At 47.3% G+C, this 20433-nt stretch overlaps 1 protein-coding gene across 1 annotated transcript in view; it reads left to right on the top strand.

Moving 5' to 3' along the window:
* LOC142462894 (uncharacterized) overlaps positions 1-8022 on the top strand; it is a 19385-nt gene extending 11363 nt beyond the window's left edge. The window contains exon 5 of the mRNA XM_075565109.1: positions 7956-8022. Within this exon, the coding sequence (XP_075421224.1) occupies positions 7956-8022 (67 nt within the window). The remainder of the gene's footprint in view (positions 1-7955) is intronic.
* The last annotated feature ends 12411 nt before the right edge of the window (positions 8023-20433 follow it).

The raw sequence follows: 20433 nt of genomic DNA, 5'->3' as shown, positions 1-20433 counted from the left end.
TTAAATGTCACAGGTGGGGGATGTGGTGGATATAAAATACGCCTTAAGCCTGGAACAGGGGAGATGCAGAATCGGGGGTTCAAGGGAATGTGAATGTGGGACAGATATCAAAGGGAAGTTACAAGCAAAGGGTGGGACAGTACTCTATAAGGATGACTATCAGGGCACACATACTCTTTTTGGGGGTAATTGGGGCTCACAGCCACATTTTCCTCCTGTGTCTCTAAACATCATTAAGGGTTACAGCAGGGGGGCGCAAACTTTTTTCCCTGCGCCCTCCTGCCGGCGGTCCCCTCACCTCCGCGCCCCCCCCTCATCCCCGCTCCGGCGTTATGACGTCAACGTGAAGTCACATGACCTTGCGGCGTCATTTGCCGCGTTGCCATGGCGACTCGTGTGAGAAGCCGCCGGAGCCAAGCAAGGTAAGTAAAGGTTTACAGAGGCCCTGCAGCTCCCCCGGCACTTAATTTAAGCGCCTTCGGGAAGCGCGCGGGGCCTCTGTAAACCCCGCGCCCCCCCGCAGGCAGTCTCGCACCCCCCTGGGGGTCACGCCCCACAGTTTGCGCACCACTGGGTTACAGTATGTACCAACTTAAACTGCAAAACTGTCCCAATATGTAATGTTTCTGTATGATAAATGTGGGGCTTTCTCTACCCCAATGTATAAAACAATGTGTAGTCTGTTTCTCTGTGTGTGACACAATGTCATTTTAGTTGTGTTGATAGGAGGAAGTAGGGAGAAGAAATAGATGCAGAAAATATTACAAGATGTATCACAGTCTGTGTCTGAGAACATCACCACAATCCCAGCTCTCCCTGTGACTTCTTTTCCTTAAATATCCATGTATTACATGTTAGTTTTTGTATCACTAATAAAACAAGCAGTAAGGTAGTCAGTCACAATGTCTTTCTACATAGAGAATGTGTGTGCAAGTATGTCCGTGTGTATCCATTTGTGTGTACACGCATGTGTGTTCATCACTATCTGTGTATGTGTGCATGTGTTTGTGTGCATGTGTGTGCATGTGTGTGCATGTGTGTGCATGTGCGTGCATGTGTTTGTGTGCATGTGTGTGCATGTGTGTGCATGTGTGTGCATGTGCGTGCATGTGTTTGTGTGCATGTGTGTGCATGGCTGCAGACAGTCTTCCCAGGGCCCAGGACTAGAGTTACATCCGCCCCCCCCCCCCCCGTGTCTGCGGTATTGCGAGCCCCCTACCCCCATTTCACACCTCACGAGCCCCCACTATTCCCCCTCTTCCCATGTCTTTCTCTCCCTCACCGCCTCTCACTCTCCCCCTCCCTCGCGTGTATCCCCCCCCCTGTGCAGAGGCGTAGCTATAGCCCGGGCCGCCGACATGCATGGGGGGACAGCCAGGTCTGCTGTCCCAGGCCCAGTGTGTTTAGGGGGTCCGGCCCCGGCTGCAGCCCACACATTGCGGGGCCTGACATGCAGTAGGAAGGACAGAGGGGAATCCCTTCCTCTGCGCAGCCTCCATAGGTGGGCGGGGCCTGGTACAGGGGGCGGGGCCTCAAGTAGTGCAGAGTGGGGCCTGAGCTGCAGTCTGAGAGACAGGCTGGGAAAGGGTTAAATCATGGGGGATAAATACAGACATGAAAAGGAAAGAACACAGAAAGGGAGAGAGACACCAAGAGAAAATGAAGAAAAAGAGAGAAATACATGAGGGGGAGAAAAGAAAGAGCGACATGAGGGGGAGCAAAGAGAGAGACATGAGGGGGAGCAAAGAGAGAGCGGCATGAGGGGGAGCAAAGAGAGAGCGACATGAGGGGGAGCAAAGAGAGAGAGACATGAGGGGGAGAAAAGAAAGAGTGACATGAGGGGGAGCAAAGAGAGAGCGACATGAGGGGGAGCAAAGAGAGAGAGACATGAGGGGAAGAAAAGAAAGAGCGACATGAGGGGGAGCAAAGAGAGAGACACGAGGGGGAGCAAAGAGAGAGCGGCATTAGGGGGAGCAAAGAGAGAGACATGAGGGGGAGCAAAGAGAGAGACATGAGGGGGAGCAAAGAGAGACCGGCATGAGGGGGAGCAAAGAGAGAGCGACATGAGGGGGAGCAAAGAGAGAGAGAGCCATGAGGGGAAGAAAAGAAAGAGCGACATGAAGGGGAGCAAAGAGAGAGACATGAGGGGGAGCAAAGAGAGAGCGGCATGAGGGGGAGCAAAGAGAGAGCGACATGAGGGGGAGCAAAGAGAGAGAGAGAGAGAGACATGAGGGGGAGCAAAGAGAGAGAGCGACATGAGGGGGAGCAAAGAGAGAGACACGAGGGGGAGCAAAGAGAGCGCAGCATGAGGGGGAGCAAAGAGAGAGAGCGGCATGAGGGGGAGCAAAGAGAGAGCGGCATGAGGGGGAGCAAAGAGAGAGACATGAGGGGGAGCAAAGAGAGAGACATGAGGGGGAGCAAAGAGAGAGAGCGGCATGAGGGGGAGCAGAGAGAGAGAGAGACATGAAGGGGAGCAAAGAGAGAGAGAGCGGCATGAGGGGGAGCAAAGAGAGAGACAAGAGGGGGAGCAAAGAAAGAGCGACATGAGGGGGAGCAAAGAGAGAGACATGAGGGGGAGCAAAGAGAGAGAGAGCGGCATGAGGGGGAGCAAAGAGTGACATGAGGGGGAGCAAAGAGAGAGACACGAGGGGGAGCAAAGAGAGAGCGGCATGAGGGGGAGCAAAGAGAGAGAGCGGCATGAGGGGGAGCAAAGAGAGAGAGCGGCATGGGGGGGAGCAAAAAGAGAGACATGAGGGGGAGCAAAGAGAGAGACATGAGGGGGAGCAAAGAGAGAGAGCGGCATGAGGGGGAGCAAAGAGAGAGAGCGGCATGAGGGGGAGCAAAGAGAGAGCGACATGAGGGGGAGCAAAGAGAGAGAGCGGCATGAGGGGGAGCAAAGAGAGAGCGACATGAGGGGGAGCAAAGAGACACGAGGGGGAGCAAAGAGAGAGCGGCATGAGGTGGAGCAAAGAGAGAGCGGCATGAGGGGGAGCAAAGAGAGAGAGCGGCATGAGGGGGAGCAAAGAGAGAGAGCGGCATGAAGGGGAGCAAAGAGAGAGTGCGGCATGAGGGGGAGCAAGGAGAGAGCGGCATGAGGGGGAGCAAGCAGAGAGCGGCATGAGGGGGAGCAAAGAGAGAGAGAGACATGAGGGGGAGCAAAGAGAGAGAGAGACATGAGGGGGAGCAAAGAGAGAGAGGTATGAGGTGTCACGGTAGCTTGCGACAGGCTGTAATTTACACCAAAAACTATATATAAATATATATATACCTGGGTTTGAACTGGGACGAGACTTAGATATGATAAATAGAATTTATTCCTTGATAAAGGTGAACACAACAGATTATACAATAACAGGCAAAATATAGACACTTACTTAAAGATTATGGCAAGAAAGTCAGCAGGATTACAGACTGCCACCTCTCCCATAATTCCGTTGACATCTCAGCAAAGCAGGCAGGTCATAAAAGACACAGGCCTGATGACATGCAGACATCAAGACATTTGCATCAAGACAATGAACAGCATGAACACCTGGGTAAAGGGTGGCTTTGACTTATATATCATTTTAACCTCCTCTTTCCCAGTTTACGGCCCCGTGCCGTCTAGTAAAATCCTCTTTGAAGCTTTTGAAGCTAGGTGGTCCGTGTGAAAAGTTCCACTTCCTCTGGTTAATTCCTTTTGTCCGTTGGGCCAAGCATAAGCAATTAGCCACTTAGTCTTTGATGATCAGGTTTGTAAATTCTAGCCTTTCCTGCTCATCACCACAGGGGTTCCTCAGACTTAACCAAAATTTCATATTTACTGCAAATCATTGCATAACTTCCGTTCCGTAATACACACAGTCAGGTGAGATATATTAATAGGGCCGGTGACACCTGACGCTCGCAGGAAGACCAAAAATTACATTGTAATATGAACATTAATAGAGATATTAATATCTGGCATTTAGCAGCAGGTACCTATACAGGGTTTAGACTCCCCAAGATCGGCTGACTCCCGCCAATACACTTATGTAATTCTTAGCCGGTTCAGCCAAGGACATCTCATAATATTCTTATATTTAATAAAGGTTAACACAGGTACCCAGCAAGCTCAAACTCCCACACCCACCACAAAGTGAATATATATTTATGTCAACCAGAGAGCTACTGAGCGTGGCAATTGTATATAACAAGAGACAGGGGGTGCCCAATGCTGCATCCAATTGACAAAACATATAAAGTAAAATACTTCAATAATAATAATTGGTTATTTAGTTAACCCTTTGGCCAAAGGCGTCATAAGCCTGCATACCAACGTCAAGGTATAAGGTTTTGTCAATTGGATGCAGCATTGGGCACCCCCTGTCTCTTGTTATATTTAATAAAGTTACTCACTTTTGATATCCTGTTGGGGTAGCCCCCCCCTGCCCCCATCAATAAAACCTTTTGAAGTGGGCTTTTGCTTCTCGCATAACCAATTAGGTCAGTTACCTATTGATCAGGGCGATGTATCACACCTCTCTGTTGATATACACTTCCAGTGAATAGACTCACGTGAATACTCATATGAGGCACCATTTGGTTCCTTACGCATTACAAAGACAGGCATTCTGCCTGTACATTAGCACACCATTAGCATTCTGCCTGTGTATTTCAAAAACTGCAAAAAGTCACTTTATCAAAAATATATGTCCCTCTTATGACAAAGTTATGTTTTTAATATGTGTGTACTTGGGGGGTGACCCGGAGGCTGTACCCCAAGGCTCAGAATACCTTGCTGGCAGGCAAGACAGGTTAAAATATTCCCCTCATGTTCCAGACATCCCTGCCCTGCAGCTATTCCTCATAAGAGGCCACCCATACAAGGCAATCCACTTACACGCTGACACAGGCAGTTGCAGGCCCATGAGGCAAAGGGAATACACAGATAACGCATTAACTAGCCCACTGGGTTTACACCATTAACCCCTGATGACCCAGTGTGTGTGTTATGCAGGTACTGATTAACCCAGACATTACAATGGGACAGGGACACAGGGGAGAATACATTTACAGGTTATAACAAGGGTAAAATCACATTTCTGGGCCTCAGCCCAGTTAACCCCTTGTCTCCCTGGCGATGTTAGAGGGGGGCCCTTGGGGGGTAACCCCGTTAATCCCGGGCCAAACCCTCCCTACCGCCACATGAGGGTGAGCAGAGAGAGACAGAGATATATGTGGGGGAGCAAAGAGAGAGAGGTATGAGGGGGAGCAAAGAGAGAGAAAGACACACACACACAAGGGGGAGAAAAGAAAGGGAGACATTAAGGGAAAAGAGGGACATGTGGGGGAGCAAAGAGAGAGAGAGAGAGGCATGAGGGGGAGCAAAGAGAGAGAGAGAGAGGCATGAGGGGGAGCAAAGAGAGAGAGAGGCATGAGGGGGAGCAAAGAGAGAGAGGCATGAGGGGGAGCAAAGAGAGAGAGGGAGGCATGAGGGGGAGCAAAGAGAGAGAGAGACATGAGGGGGAGCAAAGAGAGAGAGGGAGGCATGAGGGAGAGAGACACAAAGGGGAGAAAAAAAGGGAGACATGAAGGGAAAAGAGAGACAGACATGAGGGGGAGAAAAGAGAGACATGAGGGGAGAAAAAAGAGAGAGATATGAGGGGGAGAAGAGAGAGAGACAGAGACATGATGTAGGGGGAGGAGAGAAAGATTCTGTGTTGGTAGCATAGAGAAATACATGCTGGGGGGAGGAGAGAGACATGCTGGGGGGGAGAGGAGAGAGACATGCTGGGGGGAGAGGAGAGAGACATGCTGGCGGGACAGGAGAGAGACCTGCTGGGGGAAGAGAGATATGCTGTGGGTGGAGAGAGACATGTGGGGGGGATGGGAGACATGCTGGGGGAGGGAGAGGAGAGAAAGTGAAGTGGGGGAAGAGGGGGAGAGATGAGGAGGAGGAGAGATGATGAGGAGGAGAGGGAGAGATGATGGGGGGGGGAGAGGTGGGGAGAGGGAGAGATGATGGAGAGGGGGAGAGATGGAAACAAGGTATGGGAGGGATGAGAAGGTTTGTGTGTTTCAGGTAGTAGCAGAGCAGCGGTAACATCAGTGAATGGCAAGAAATGGCTGACACCCTTTGGCTTCTGGTTTTTGTGTGACTTATTTGTTCTCATCTCAAAGAGTCCTGAGGGGAAGTGATAGCAGCTGAGCAGGAAACCCACCCTCCCAGCACAAATGCACGGGGAGCAGGTGACTATCTACAGGTTTTTTAAGTTATGTTTTAAGCTGACAGCTGTCTGTCCTTTCTTGTTTAAAGTAACCCTGTCCATGCCACTTCTGTCAATCTCTGTCTCTCTCCCACACACACTTCTCTCTCAAACACACACTTCTCTCTCTCAAACACACACATACACACAGAGAAATTACCTTACACACACACATTTTTCTCTCAAAACCACCTACACATTTATTTCTATCTCTCTCAAACTGATTTGTCTCCCCCCCCCCTCTGCTGCGGTTCCCCCCTCTCTGCTACGATTCCCCCATCTCTGCTGCTGTTTTCCCCCCCTCTCTGCTGCTGTTTCCCCCCTTTCCCCTTTCTGCTGCTGTTCCCCCCTCTTTGCTGCTGTCCCCCCCCTATCTGCTGCTGTTTCCCTTTCCCCTTTCTGCTGCTGTTCCCCCCCCTCTGCTGCTGTTTCCCTTTCCCCTCTCTGCTGCAGTCCCCCCCACCCTCTGCTGCTGTCCCCCCCACCCTCTGCTGCTGTTCCCCCCCTCTCTGCTGCTGTTTCCCTTTCCCCTCTCTGCTGCTGTTTCCCTTTCCTCTCTCTGCTGCTGTTCCCCCCTCCCCTCTGCTGCTCCCCCCTCTATGGGGGGGGGGGGGGAACTATTCAATTCTATGAAACTCTATATAATGGGGAGAAGGTCACACACAATGTAAAGGGGAAGCAGGCTCTGAGAGACTTTCTGTCGGACTCGGATCTTCCTATATTGGGCAGAGAGGAGAAGGGCGACAACAGGATTTCACTAGAGAAGAATTAACATAAGTAATTAAGGAACTAAAACCATCAAAAGCACCAGGCCCTGATGGATTCTCTAATTTATACTATACACAAAAGTATAACATTTCTAGCCCCCACCTCCTGCAGTATGCAGTACAATGCAGTGCTGGAGGGGGCTTCGTTCCCGGAGCAGATGCTGCAAGCTTCTCTCTCATTACTCTCCCTCCACGGTGACTGGAGGGCTTCCGTGACTGCTGTGGTGCTGCTGTGACCCGCGTCTCTCCACACGGCTAACTGGGCTACTCACGCAAATGCTGCAGTGGTTCTATGACCCACCTATGCCCCTCACGTCTCCCCACACATCTGTCAAGGGGGTCCTCTGTGTCACGAGGTTTCAGTGGGGTGCTGCAGTGATGCTGCTGATGAGAAAAGAGAAAACTATCCCAAATTATTGCGAACCCTGAGAGGGGGACATTCAAACTTGGTCCAAATATAATATCTCGTGGATAGGTATGATCTATTGCATCAAGATGAATTTACTTCCCCACATCCTGTACCTATTCCAAACTCTCCCAGTACCGCTAGTGGGGAAGAACATACTTTCGCTACAATCCTTAATAATAAAGTTCATCTTAATTATAAAAGACCAAGTGAGGAGGAAGACCAACATTAGCAGGCGGACTAGCGGTAGCTTGCTTGTTAGCATACTACAAAGCGGCCCAATCATGTCACATTGCACAGTGGCATGGCGATCCTGCACTTAAACGTTGGGTGGCAGTAGACAGGGATATGTGTGCCCCTCTGGAGCATCATGATCTAATCTGGCTACCCAAACAGAACCATGAGTCCATACAAGAACCGCTCTCCTCTATGACCATTAGCAGTTTGAAATGAAAGTGCACATACCCAGCGCGACGCGCGCGCCCACAGACAGGAACTGCAGGGCGGCAGACCAGGATAACAGACCAGTCCCCTCTGGCTGCCTCCCGCCTGCAGATCACATGCCCCTTTGCCAGATCGCATTCATGTCACCAAAACGCACACCCATCATGAGCTGGTTTAATCGGAGCTTTAGTTCAATGCTAGCTCTGCCGACCTGGATGGCAGTGTTGTGGGTTTTAATCCTCTTGGGTCTGACACTGGTAATAATAGCGTGTTATTGTATAGCGCTGCTAGTTTTACATAGCGCTTTACAGAGACATTTTGCAGGCGCAGATCCCTGCCCCATGGAGCTTACAATCTGTGTTTGTGGTGCCTGAGGCACAGGGAGATAAAGTGACTTGCCCAAGGTCACAAGGAGCCGACACCAGGAGTTGAACCAGGTTCCCCTGCTTCACACTCAGTGCCAGTCAGTGTCTTTACTCACGGAGCTGCTCCTTCTCCCAGGTTCCCCTGATTCACACTCAGTGCCAGTCAGTGTCTTTACTCACGGAGCTGCTCCTTCTCCCAGGTTCCCCTGATTCACACTCAGTGCCAGTCAGTGTCTTTACTCACTGAGTCGCTCCTTCTCCCAGCTTCCCCTGCTTCACACTCAGTGCCAGTCAGTGTCTTTTTTTTTTTTTTTTTCAAAATTTTTTTATTAGGCAGTAGTAATTGTTAACAAATTGGCAAAAAACAGATCATATGTGGCCTAATACAGTTTTCATCATTTTTAGGAGAAAGAGAGATAGAGACTCCGCGTCCCCCTGTTCCTCCAGGGTCGATTGGGGTGGCGCGGAGTTGAAACAGAAAGAGGGTAGAAGGGAAGGAGAAGAGTGGGGGGGGGGGCGGGAGGTGGTTGTGTCACCCCCTTGTCCTGGTTTGTTCAAGCAGTTGTCGTCTCCTGTTAGGACCTCCCAGTCTATCTTCAGAAGGTAGTTCTATTGGCCTGGGTCATACGTGTATACCACGGATCCCAGGTTTTGTTGAAAGCGGTGGTGGACCTCTTCACGAATGCAGACAGTCTCTCCATGTCTTTGACTTCATTAATCCTGTTTATAACCGTCTGTCTGGAGGGGGGGATACTTTCTTCCAGGCGGCCGCCACCGCACATCTCGCCGCCGTTAGGATCAAGGAGACTAATTTGCCTGTTGGTCGGTCCAGTTTCTCTAAGGGCCTGGCCAATAGGTAGGTCAGCGGTTCAATCGGGATTGTGAGGTCTGTGACCTCTTTTATTAGATTATGTATTATTTCCCAGTATTTTTGGATTTCTGGACATGACCACCAGATGTGGGCCATGTCCCCCCGATGACCGCATCCTCTCCAGCATAGGTCGGAGGCCAGTGGGTAGATTTGGCTAATTTTAGCTGGGGTAAGATACCAGCGGAACAGGATTTTATAAATGTTCTCTTTTATTGTGGTGCATATGGAAGTTCCTGAGGCTGTTTCCCAAATACTTTCCCAATCCTCTCGGTCTATATCAATGCCCAATTCTGCTGCCCAATGCTGCATATAGTCATGTGTTGGAGCTTCTGAGGCTCTCTCCAGCTCTGCACATATTTGTGTTATGAGACCTTTCTGATGGTCAGGCTCCCTGCAGAGCCTTTCAAAGCCAGTGAGAGGGGGAAATTCCAACGTTGGGGATAATGTTTGAATAAAGTGCCGAATTTGTAGATATTTGAAGACGTTTAGGTCTCTTAGTTCATATTAGGTTCGTAGATTTTGAAAACTCAGGAACTTCCCAAAGCTCAGGAAGTCGGCAATTGCTCTAATGTTTTTGGTTTCAAATTGGTCAAGTTGTCTGGGCTCACAGCCAGGTGGGAATTTTGGGTTTTTGTGAATTGGTGTAAGTTGGGAGTGTGGTGATGTGAGCTTAAATTTATGTCTGCATTTCGTCCAAGTTTCCCAAGTGTGTCTCATCGGGCCTAATTGTAATTTGCTACTTGGCATGTCCTCCTTACTCATGGACCAAAGGCAAGCTGGTAGTGAAGGCGTCCCGGCATAATATGTTTCTATACCTAGCCAACAGTATTGTTTTGGGTTAGTGTTCCAGACCACTGCCTGTCGTAGTTGTGCGGCCAGGTAGTATTTTGACACGTCTGGAACTCCCATTCCTCATCTCCCCCTTGGGGCCAGAAGAACCGTTTTGGCGACTCTAGGTTTTTTACCTTGCCAAATAAAATGGAAAATTGATTTTTGAATATTCTTTAATTCTGAGCCAGGGATGTGGACCGGGAGTGTCTGGAAGTAATATAGTAACCTAGGGAGTATGTTCATTTTAACCAAAACCATCCTCCCGATCCATGATATTTGGTATTCTCCCCACTTGTCTAGGTCTTGTTTAATTTTTTTGAACAGGGCCGGATAGTTATGTTGGTATAGAGTTTGGTAGGTCCTCGATATCTTAACTCCCAAGTATTTGATACAGGAGGAGCTCCAACGGTAGTTAAAGTTTAATTGGAGGAGTTTCACCTCTGGCTCTGGCAGGCTTAGAATCAGGGCCTCCGATTTGTCTTGGTTTATCTTATAACCTGAAATTTGTCCAAAATCGTGGAGTTCTTTGTGAAGGTTGGGAAGGGAAATTTGGGGTTTGGAGAGGGTTAATATGACATCATCTGCAAATAAGGATAGCTTGTGCTGCCTTTGTCCAATTTCTATGCCTTGGATGTCACTATTGAGTCGTATTGCTGATGCCAATGGTTCTATGGTTAATGCAAAGAGGAGAGGAGATAAGGGGCACCCCTGTCGAGTACCATTTGTGATCTCGAACCTCTGGTTATTGCCGCCTGGTAATTTTACCGTTGCTGATGGGTTATGGTATAATCTACGGACCCCCTCTAAATATGCGTCTTTGAATCCGAATTTACGCATAGTTTGGTCCAGGAATTGCCAGTTTATTCTATCGAACGCCTTCTCTGCATCTAGGCTTAACAAGAGTGCTTTGGTCCCTGAGAGATGGACATGCTCAATTATATTGATTATCTTCCGAGTGTTATCTGAGGCTTGTCTGCCCATGACGAATCCGACTTGATCTATGTTTATTAGTCTCGGTAAGATGGGATTTAATCTGTTCGCTAAGATTTTACTGTATAGTTTGAGATCACTATTGAGTAGGGAGATTGGACGATAGCTTCCACACTGCATCGGATCTCTGCCTTCCTTATGAATGATGGCCAGATTAGCTAGAGACATTGATGCGGGAATCTGGTTCCCCTCCATGAAATGGTTAAATGTTGCTAGGAGGTGTTTGGATAGTGTGGGTAGGAATCTTTTATAGTAGACATTGGTGAAACCGTCAGGGCCGGGAGACTTGGTAATCTTTAGTGATTTGACCGCTATTTCCAGTTCCTCTTTTGTTATCTCAGCATTGAGGACTGTGTTTTCCTCCTCCGTTAAGGTGGGGAGTTGACATTTATTCAAATATTGTGTTATATTGTCTATAGTTATTGGCGTGGAGCGGTCATTCTTAGATCTAAGGTTATATAACTCCGTGTAGTATTTAGTAAATTCCTCTGCAATTTTATTATCACTATAGTGTATCTCACCAGACTTGCTTTTGATAGCCGTTATTTGGGATCGCTTTTGCACCCCTCTTAGTTTACTTGCTAAGAGTCTATCCGCCTTGTTCCCCTTGTCATAATATAATTGGTTTGTCCATTTAAGGGCTTTTTCCACATCCTCCAGCTGAATCTGCCTAAGTTTTGATCTAGCTGTTGTCAGCATTTTATATAATTTCTTAGTAGGGTCGGCCTTATGGGCTTGTTCTAGCGTTTTAATACTATCGGTTAGTTCCTTGATTTGTGTTAGGCGGGCTTTTTTCCTATAGGAGGCGATGGAGATGATTTTTCCTCTGATGTTTGCCTTATGGGCTTCCCATAGGATTGCTGGAGAGGAGACCGTACCTGTGTTGAAAAAGAAATAGTCCTTAAGTGAGGTTCTTATTTCCCTTTTTATCTCTGGGTGGTTCAATAGCGAATCGTTAAGTCTCCAGGAGTAGTTTATCGTTTTTTCAAAGGGGAGTGATAATGTCAAGGTGATTGGGGCGTGATTCGACCAGGTGATCGAGCCAATGTCTGATTCTATAGTTGCCGCCAGTACGTTTTTTGTGGTCAGGAAATAGTCTATTCGAGAGTAAGTCTGGTGAGGAGCTGAGTAAAAAGTATAGTCTCTCTGGCCCTGATGTTGGGATCTCCATGTGTCCACCAATGAAAATTCGTTTAGAATACCCCTGAACCTTTTCCCCTTGATCTGGGATTGGGTTGTACGGGGGGGACCCATTGTGGTTGATCTATCCTCGGCGGGATTCAATACCATGTTTAGGTCTCCTCCCACTATCATCGAGGATAGATATCCCGGGTCAACGCCCTCGAGAACTGTCTGCAGGAATTCATTTTGGTTTTCGTTCGGGGCGTATACATTGATCAGGGCAATTGTCGAGCCCGCTAGGGAGCCATACACCACTAGAAATCTACCCTCTGGGTCCGCTGTTGTTTTGATATGATTGAATGGGGTGCCTTGTCTGATCAGGATAGCTACACCCCTTTTCTTACTACTGAATGAAGCAAAAAAGCTTATTGGGAACATTTTTTTGAATAAATTTGGGGGGTCCTGAGATGTGAAGTGGGTCTCCTGCAGGAATATAATGTCCCCCCCTGTTTTTTTCATGTCCTGAAGGGCCAATCGTCGCTTTCTATTATTTTGTAGTCCTTTTACGTTTAAGGATCTAACTCTAATTGGGGCTGTCGTTGCCATTTTAATGTTTTAATTTTGTAGTGCGTAGGCCTGAGGTCTCGGCTTTCCCATTAGGCGAGACCTTGCTTCCATTTTTTGGCGAAATGGTGCGTTTGGGTGTATAGATCTTTTGAGTAGGGGGTATGGTTTCAGTATCTTTCTTTGGTTGCTTGTGTTCGGGCTGTTCAGGCGAGGGGGTGGTTGGGATAGGTTGGAGGGGAGGGGGATAGATCTGCTGGGACAGGATCAGCAGATAGAGGAGAAGAGAGAGTAGGCCTTGGAAGGGTCCTAGTGTGGTTTTGCCTTGTCTCCTGGAGACCGGCATCCGGGTAGGTTTACCCATTCTGGGGTGGGTTCGGGGCCCTAGGTCAGGGGTGCAACAGTGAGGTCCTGGCCCTCTGTTGTTTGTATGGCCCTTCGGCCCCTCGACCTTTGATTATAGGTATGTGGGGAGGGGGGGAAGGGATGGGGGTGGGTTACTCGGGGTGGGGGGGGTGGGAGGGGAGGGGGGGAGGGGGGGAGGGGGGTTGGCCGGGGTATGGAGGAAGGGGGAGGAAAGGAGCTGGTAAGATAGAAGAAGAAAATATAAGGCATGGTCTGTTATTGATCAGTAAAGCATAGTATGATACTGTTACGTCATCCTTTGCACCGTTATAAGACATGGTACATATTTTGATACCAACAATGCAGACGTTAATATGAACATGGGGAGCAACTTTTCACTTCAACATTTTGTAGTCCCGAGTTCCTCTGACTTTGCCTCGTCTGTGGCGTAAGTACCCTGTGGATTGATTCTAATGTGTCAGGGAGGTCACACTTCGTGTTTGGCGCGGCGCTAGTCATCTTATGCCTAATTTGCACCTCTTAAGGGTAATCAGCGTGTAGGGTAAGGCTTGTTTGAGGCGTGCGGTGGTTGTAGTTTGGTACTTGGTACATACCTGAGTGCGTTTTTAAGATATTTGTAGTGTTTAGGTGCTTTATTCAGAAGTGTTATAGTATCTTTAGGGTGGGAAATTGTACTTTTCGTATATTTACGCACACTCAGTTCTGTCATATAATATTTTACCTTTGGGCAGGTTCGGGTCCGCCATACATTGTTCCATGTTTATTCATGCTCACATCAGGGGGAGGTAGGCTAGAGTCTGTAAATGGTCAGCAGTGGTCCCTAAGGTTCTGTTGCCACATCGTTTGCATAGGTATGATATATGGTTTGCTATTTGGTTACAGCAGTACATTTGTTGACATAGCTAAGAGGATTCACTTTACAGTTTCACATTTGGTAGTGCAGGTTTCCTTGTTACACATGGTATATGCATTCTGTGGGTTAAGTCTTATGTGTTGAGGGGGTTGGAATTATGCCAGCTCCTATCTGGTCCCTCAGCACATAGTTAAACAGTTTCCAAAACAGTCACGATACGTTCAGCAATATACATTACAGTACTTCTGCCTTGTGGTTGTGGGTTTTAACCTTTAGGGTATACATTTGTTTATTGCATTTAATTTCTTTGTGTGGGAACAGCGGGACACTTTTGAGATGTACCAGTGAGATCGGGTAGGTTCACTTATGTTATCCTGGTCGTTATGGTTAGGGGCTAGCGCACCGGGGGTTGGGGGGTTAGTAGTTGGGGGGGGAGGGGAGGACAACTCCGGTGGGGGTGAGTGGGGTGAGGGAGGGGGCTGCCGTTCAGGTGAGAGGCTGACGGTGGGGACAGTTATATCAGCGTTGCTGGTGCCTTGTTTAGTTAACCCGCAGTGTGTGTATGTGTGATTGCAGTGTGGTATGTTGTTATACAGGTTACAGTCAGTTTCCTAAGACCCAGTGGGTCTGGTGTGTGTTTCTCTGACGCAGCGCTGTCTTTTTGTCGGCTGGTTGGTGTCCTCATAGGTGAGGCTGAGCTCTTGGGTCCGCGGGTCCAAGTACGTGTTTATTTAGGTTAGTAAGGGAGGGGGGGAGGGGAACAGTTGGATTGGGAGGGGGGGAGGGGAACAATTGGATTGGGAGGGGGGGGGGGGCCCATCGGGGGCTGACTGGGGGGAGTGGGGGCGAGGGGAGACGGGGTTGGAATGGGGTGAGGGAAACATTACTATTAACTCCTAATAACTGTTAACTTTTGGGGATTGGGAATTAGCACTTGTCACTTTCATTGCTGTCCTTACATTGAGCCTTGAGGCTTATAGCGGTTAGCACGGAGGGTGCGTATACCGCCAGCGCAGGTGGGGGTCACTCCGGTATGCATAGTAGTCATTGTTATAGCGGTACTGTACTCACGGTTGATGAGGGGGGGGGGGGCGGCGGCCCGAGCAGGCGGGTCCGTGTGGGGGCTCCGACAGACAGGACCCCATGAATGGGAAACCCACCCCCCCCCACCCGCCACTGCAAGTCCCCCCCCCCTCCCAACCCCAAAGGGAGCCTTATCGCAGGACTGGATGTTAAGCCGCGTGTTGGTCTCGTGGCTCTTCCTGGATGCGTGGGTGGCTCTTCCTGGATGCTTGTGCTGCATTCCGTGTTGGTCCCTCCGGTCCCGATGGTCGGTCTCCTCTCCGCGCTGGCTCGGGTTGGTATGGCGCCCCCTTCTGTCTCCTTCGGTGCGGTCTTCGCTTAGGCAGTGTTTGGGTTGGCATGCTGTCCCGTAAGGCATTTCGTGACGGTGCGGTGCTGGAACTGGGAGAACAGAGAGGTATTTTTTTTTAAATCTTTATTGTCTCTGTTTGCGGCCTGCCAGGCGTTCAGATGCCCTCACTGCCGGGCCATCATTCTCCTGCTCCCGGTTGTCCTCTGGATCGATGTTCCATGATGGAGGGGGGGATAGGCCCAGTGCTTTCGCCGTTTTTGTCATTTCAGTGGGGTGCCTGGTGATGTGGGTTCTCCCATTCCTGGTAACGACCAACTTAAATGGGAACCCCCATTTATACCGAATTCCGTTGTCTCTAAGGAGAACGGTTAGGGGTTTGAGTGCCATTCTTTTAAGGATGGTTTGTTTGGCCAGGTCGTTGTAGATTTCCAACAGGTCGTCCTGATATGTGAGGGTGTCTTTTTTTCTGCATGCAGTCATCAGCTTCTCCTTTGTGAGGAAATGGTGCATGCGGACTATTGTGTCCCTTGCTTTGTGTGGGTCCTCCGATCTGGGTCCAAGGGCCCGATGGGCTCTGTCCATTTCCAGTTCCTTGCTGTCTAAGTCTGGAGACAGGAATGAGAAAATCCCTAGAAGGTAAGTCTGGAGTTGCTCCGGCAGGACTGCTTCTGGGATACCGCGGATCCTCAGATTTTGCCTCCTCTCGCGGTTTTCTTGATCTTCTAAATTGTCTCTCAGGAAGCAAATTTCCCTTCCCAGCCGGAAGATTTCGTTGTCTGTTGTGGTTTGAGTTTGGAGGGATTCCTCCATCTTGGCTTCCAGCGTCGCCGTTCGTTCCGCTAGGCCTGAGATTTCCGTTCTTAATTCCGACACTGCGGCTTTTAAATCTTGCTGGATGGAGGCATGAAGTTTATCCAACATGCCTGCCATCAGTTCCTGCATAAACTGCCTTGTAGGGATGGTTTCTGGGGCTCGTGCTTGCTCCCGTTGCTCCTTTGCCGCGGCCTGCTGTTTGGGGCCTCGTGTTGTTGCTGGCCCGCCGCCATCTTGATTTTTCGGGGAGAGCTCCGAGCCCCGCTGCGATTGCGGGAAAAAGTTGATTGCTCCTTGGCCCGGTGGTGCTTTTTGCTTAGTTGCCATAACGGTGGGTTTATCTTGGTAGGAGTTAAGTTTTTTAGGGTCGGGGGGGGGATTAAAGGGTGTTTGTTTGCTAAGTTATTCGCGTGGGCCTGTGGAGCTCAGTTCTCACACGTCCATCTTCCTCAGCGTGCCGGACACGCCCCCGCCAGTCAGTGTCTTTAATCACTGAGCCGCTCCTTCTCCCAGGTTCCCCTGCTCCACACTCAGTGCCAGTCAGTGTCTTTACTCACTGAGTCGCTCCTTCTCCCAGGTTCCCCTGCTTCACACTCAGTGCCAGTCAGTGTCTTTACTCACTGAGCCGCTCCTTCTCCCAGGCTCCCCTGCTTCACACTCAGTGCCAGTCAGTGTCTTTACTCACTGAGCCGCTCCTTCTCCCAGGTTCTCCTGCTTCACACTCAGTGCCAGTCAGTGTCTTTACTCACTGAGCCGCTCCTTCTCCCAGGTTCCCCTGCTTCACACTCAGTGCCAGTCAGTGTCTTTACTCACTGAGCCGCTCTGTATCTCCTTCATCACAAGGGTCTTTAAACTGATTGGTCTTAAGGATATATTTTTGGATGAGTGACTCAATTCAATATACTTTGCATAGATATTAGCATATCTCCCATGGTACCTCAGGCATATTCATTTCTCAGCACAGGCATCTCTCCCTAATTTATTTGGAGAGAGGTTTGAACATCTGGAGATACTATTAGGTTAGGAAGTCCTCCTCCTCAACCAACACCGCCACCCTGCAAAAGCCCTATTCCAGTCTATGGAGGGAAATCGCACCTTCAGGTCATTTCGCTTATAAAGGAAGTAGGACATCATGCGGTTTGTCACGTTTTATATTTGCAATAGAGAATACCGTTTTTTCACACATATACCGTGAGTTCTGAACATGCGACCGTGACAAATTCAAAGTTACTAGAATAAGGCCCGAAGCGCGTTTGAGTTAAAATTTCAGATTGAGATGGTAATGAAATGTTTCTTTATATTTTCTGCGATATACTGTATTTCTTTAGTGTATATAAATATAATTATAGAACAGCTGATACACAAATCTAATATAGAACACATTTTTAGAGTACACATAAATTTATCCGGTGTCATTTTTTTTTTTAAAGAAATTACGTGTGTTATAAATACATACCAATTAACCAGCCATCACCTATTACACTGGAAGGTACGTGTGTTATAAATACATACTAATTAACCAGCCATCACCTATTACACTGGAAGGTACGTGTGTTATAAATACATACCAATTAACCAGCCATCACCTATTACACTGGAAGGTACGTGTGTTATAAATACATACTAATTAACCAGCCATCACCTATTACACTGGAAGGTACGTGTGTTATAAATACATACTAATTAACCAGCCATCACCTATTACACTGGAAGGCACGTGTGTTATAAATACATACTAATTAACCAGCCATCACCTATTACACTGGAAGGTACGTGTGTTATAAATACATACCAATTAACCAGCCATCACCTATTACACTGGAAGGTACGTGTGTTATAAATACATACTAATTAACCAGCCATCACCTATTACACTGGAAGGTACGTGTGTTATAAATACATACCAATTAACCAGCCATCACCTATTACACTGGAAGGTACGTGTGTTATAAATACATACCAATTAACCAGCCATCACCTATTACACTGGAAGGTACGTGTGTTATAAATACATACCAATTAACCAGCCATCACCTATTACACTGGAAGGTACGTGTGTTATAAATACATACCAATTAACCAGCCATCACCTATTACACTGGAAGGTACGTGTGTTATAAATACATACTAATTAACCAGCCATCACCTATTACACTGGAAGGCACGTGTGTTATAAATACATACTAATTAACCAGCCATCACCTATTACTGTACACTGGAAGGTACGTGTGTTATAAATACATACCAATTAACCAGCCATCACCTATTACACTGGAAGGTACGTGTGTTATAAATACATACTAATTAACCAGCCATCACCTATTACACTGGAAGGTACGTGTGTTATAAATACATACTAATTAACCAGCCATCACCTATTACACTGGAAGGCACGTGTGTTATAAATACATACTAATTAACCAGCCATCACCTATTACTGTACACTGGAAGGTACGTGTGTTATAAATACATACCAATTAACCAGCCATCACCTATTACACTGGAAGGTACGTGTGTTATAAATACATACCAATTAACCAGCCATCACCTATTACACTGGAAGGTACGTGTGTTATAAATACATACCAATTAACCAGCCATCACCTATTACACTGGAAGGTACGTGTGTTATAAATACATACCAATTAACCAGCCATCACCTATTACACTGGAAGGTACGTGTGTTATAAATACATACCAATTAACCAGCCATCACCTATTACACTGGAAGGCACGTGTGTTATAAATACATACCAATTAACCAGCCATCACCTATTACACTGGAAGGTACGTGTGTTATAAATACATACCAATTAACCAGCCATCACCTATTACACTGGAAGGTACGTGTGTTATAAATACATACCAATTAACCAGCCATCACCTATTACACTGGAAGGTACGTGTGTTATAAATACATACCAATTTACCAGCCATCACCTATTACACTGGAAGGTACGTGTGTTATAAATACATACCAATTAACCAGCCATCACCTATTACACTGGAAGGCACGTGTGTTATAAATACATACCAATTAACCAGCCATCACCTATTACACTGGAAGGTACGTGTGTTATAAATACATACCAATTAACCAGCCATCACCTATTACACTGGAAGGTACGTGTGTTATAAATACATACCAATTAACCAGCCATCACCTATTACACTGGAAGGTACGTGTGTTATAAATACATACCAATTAACCAGCCATCACCTATTACACTGGAAGGCACGTGTGTTATAAATACATACCAATTAACCAGCCATCACCTATTACACTGGAAGGTACGTGTGTTATAAATACATACCAATTAACCAGCCATCACCTATTACACTGGAAGGTACGTGTGTTATAAATACATACCAATTAACCAGCCATCACCTATTACACTGGAAGGCACGTGTGTTATAAATACATACCAATTAACCAGCCATCACCTATTACACTGGAAGGCACGTGTGTTATAAATACATACCAATTAACCAGCCATCACCTATTACACTGGAAGGTACGTGTGTTATAAATACATACTAATTAACCAGCCATCACCTATTACACTGGAAGGTACGTGTGTTATAAATACATACCAATTAACCAGCCATCACCTATTACACTGGAAGGTACGTGTGTTATAAATACATACTAATTAACCAGCCATCACCTATTACACTGGAAGGTACGTGTGTTATAAATACATACTAATTAACCAGCCATCACCTATTACACTGGAAGGCACGTGTGTTATAAATACATACTAATTAACCAGCCATCACCTATTACACTGGAAGGTACGTGTGTTATAAATACATACCAATTAACCAGCCATCACCTATTACACTGGAAGGTACGTGTGTTATAAATACATACTAATTAACCAGCCATCACCTATTACACTGGAAGGTACGTGTGTTATAAATACATACCAATTAACCAGCCATCACCTATTACACTGGAAGGCACGTGTGTTATAAATACATACCAATTAACCAGCCATCACCTATTACACTGGAAGGTACGTGTGTTATAAATACATACTAATTAACCAGCCATCACCTATTACACTGGAAGGTACGTGTGTTATAAATACATACCAATTAACCAGCCATCACCTATTACACTGGAAGGTACGTGTGTTATAAATACATACCAATTTACCAGCCATCACCTATTACACTGGAAGGTACGTGTGTTATAAATACATACCAATTAACCAGCCATCACCTATTACACTGGAAGGCACGTGTGTTATAAATACATACCAATTAACCAGCCATCACCTATTACACTGGAAGGTACGTGTGTTATAAATACATACTAATTAACCAGCCATCACCTATTACACTGGAAGGTACGTGTGTTATAAATACATACCAATTAACCAGCCATCACCTATTACACTGGAAGGTACGTGTGTTATAAATACATACCAATT

The sequence above is a fragment of the Ascaphus truei genome, chromosome 11 (assembly GCF_040206685.1).
Source record: "Ascaphus truei isolate aAscTru1 chromosome 11, aAscTru1.hap1, whole genome shotgun sequence".
Lineage (NCBI taxonomy): Eukaryota > Metazoa > Chordata > Amphibia > Anura > Ascaphidae > Ascaphus > Ascaphus truei.
The sequence above is the reverse complement of the archived record's forward strand: the minus strand, read 5'-3'. Positions and strand labels throughout refer to the sequence as shown.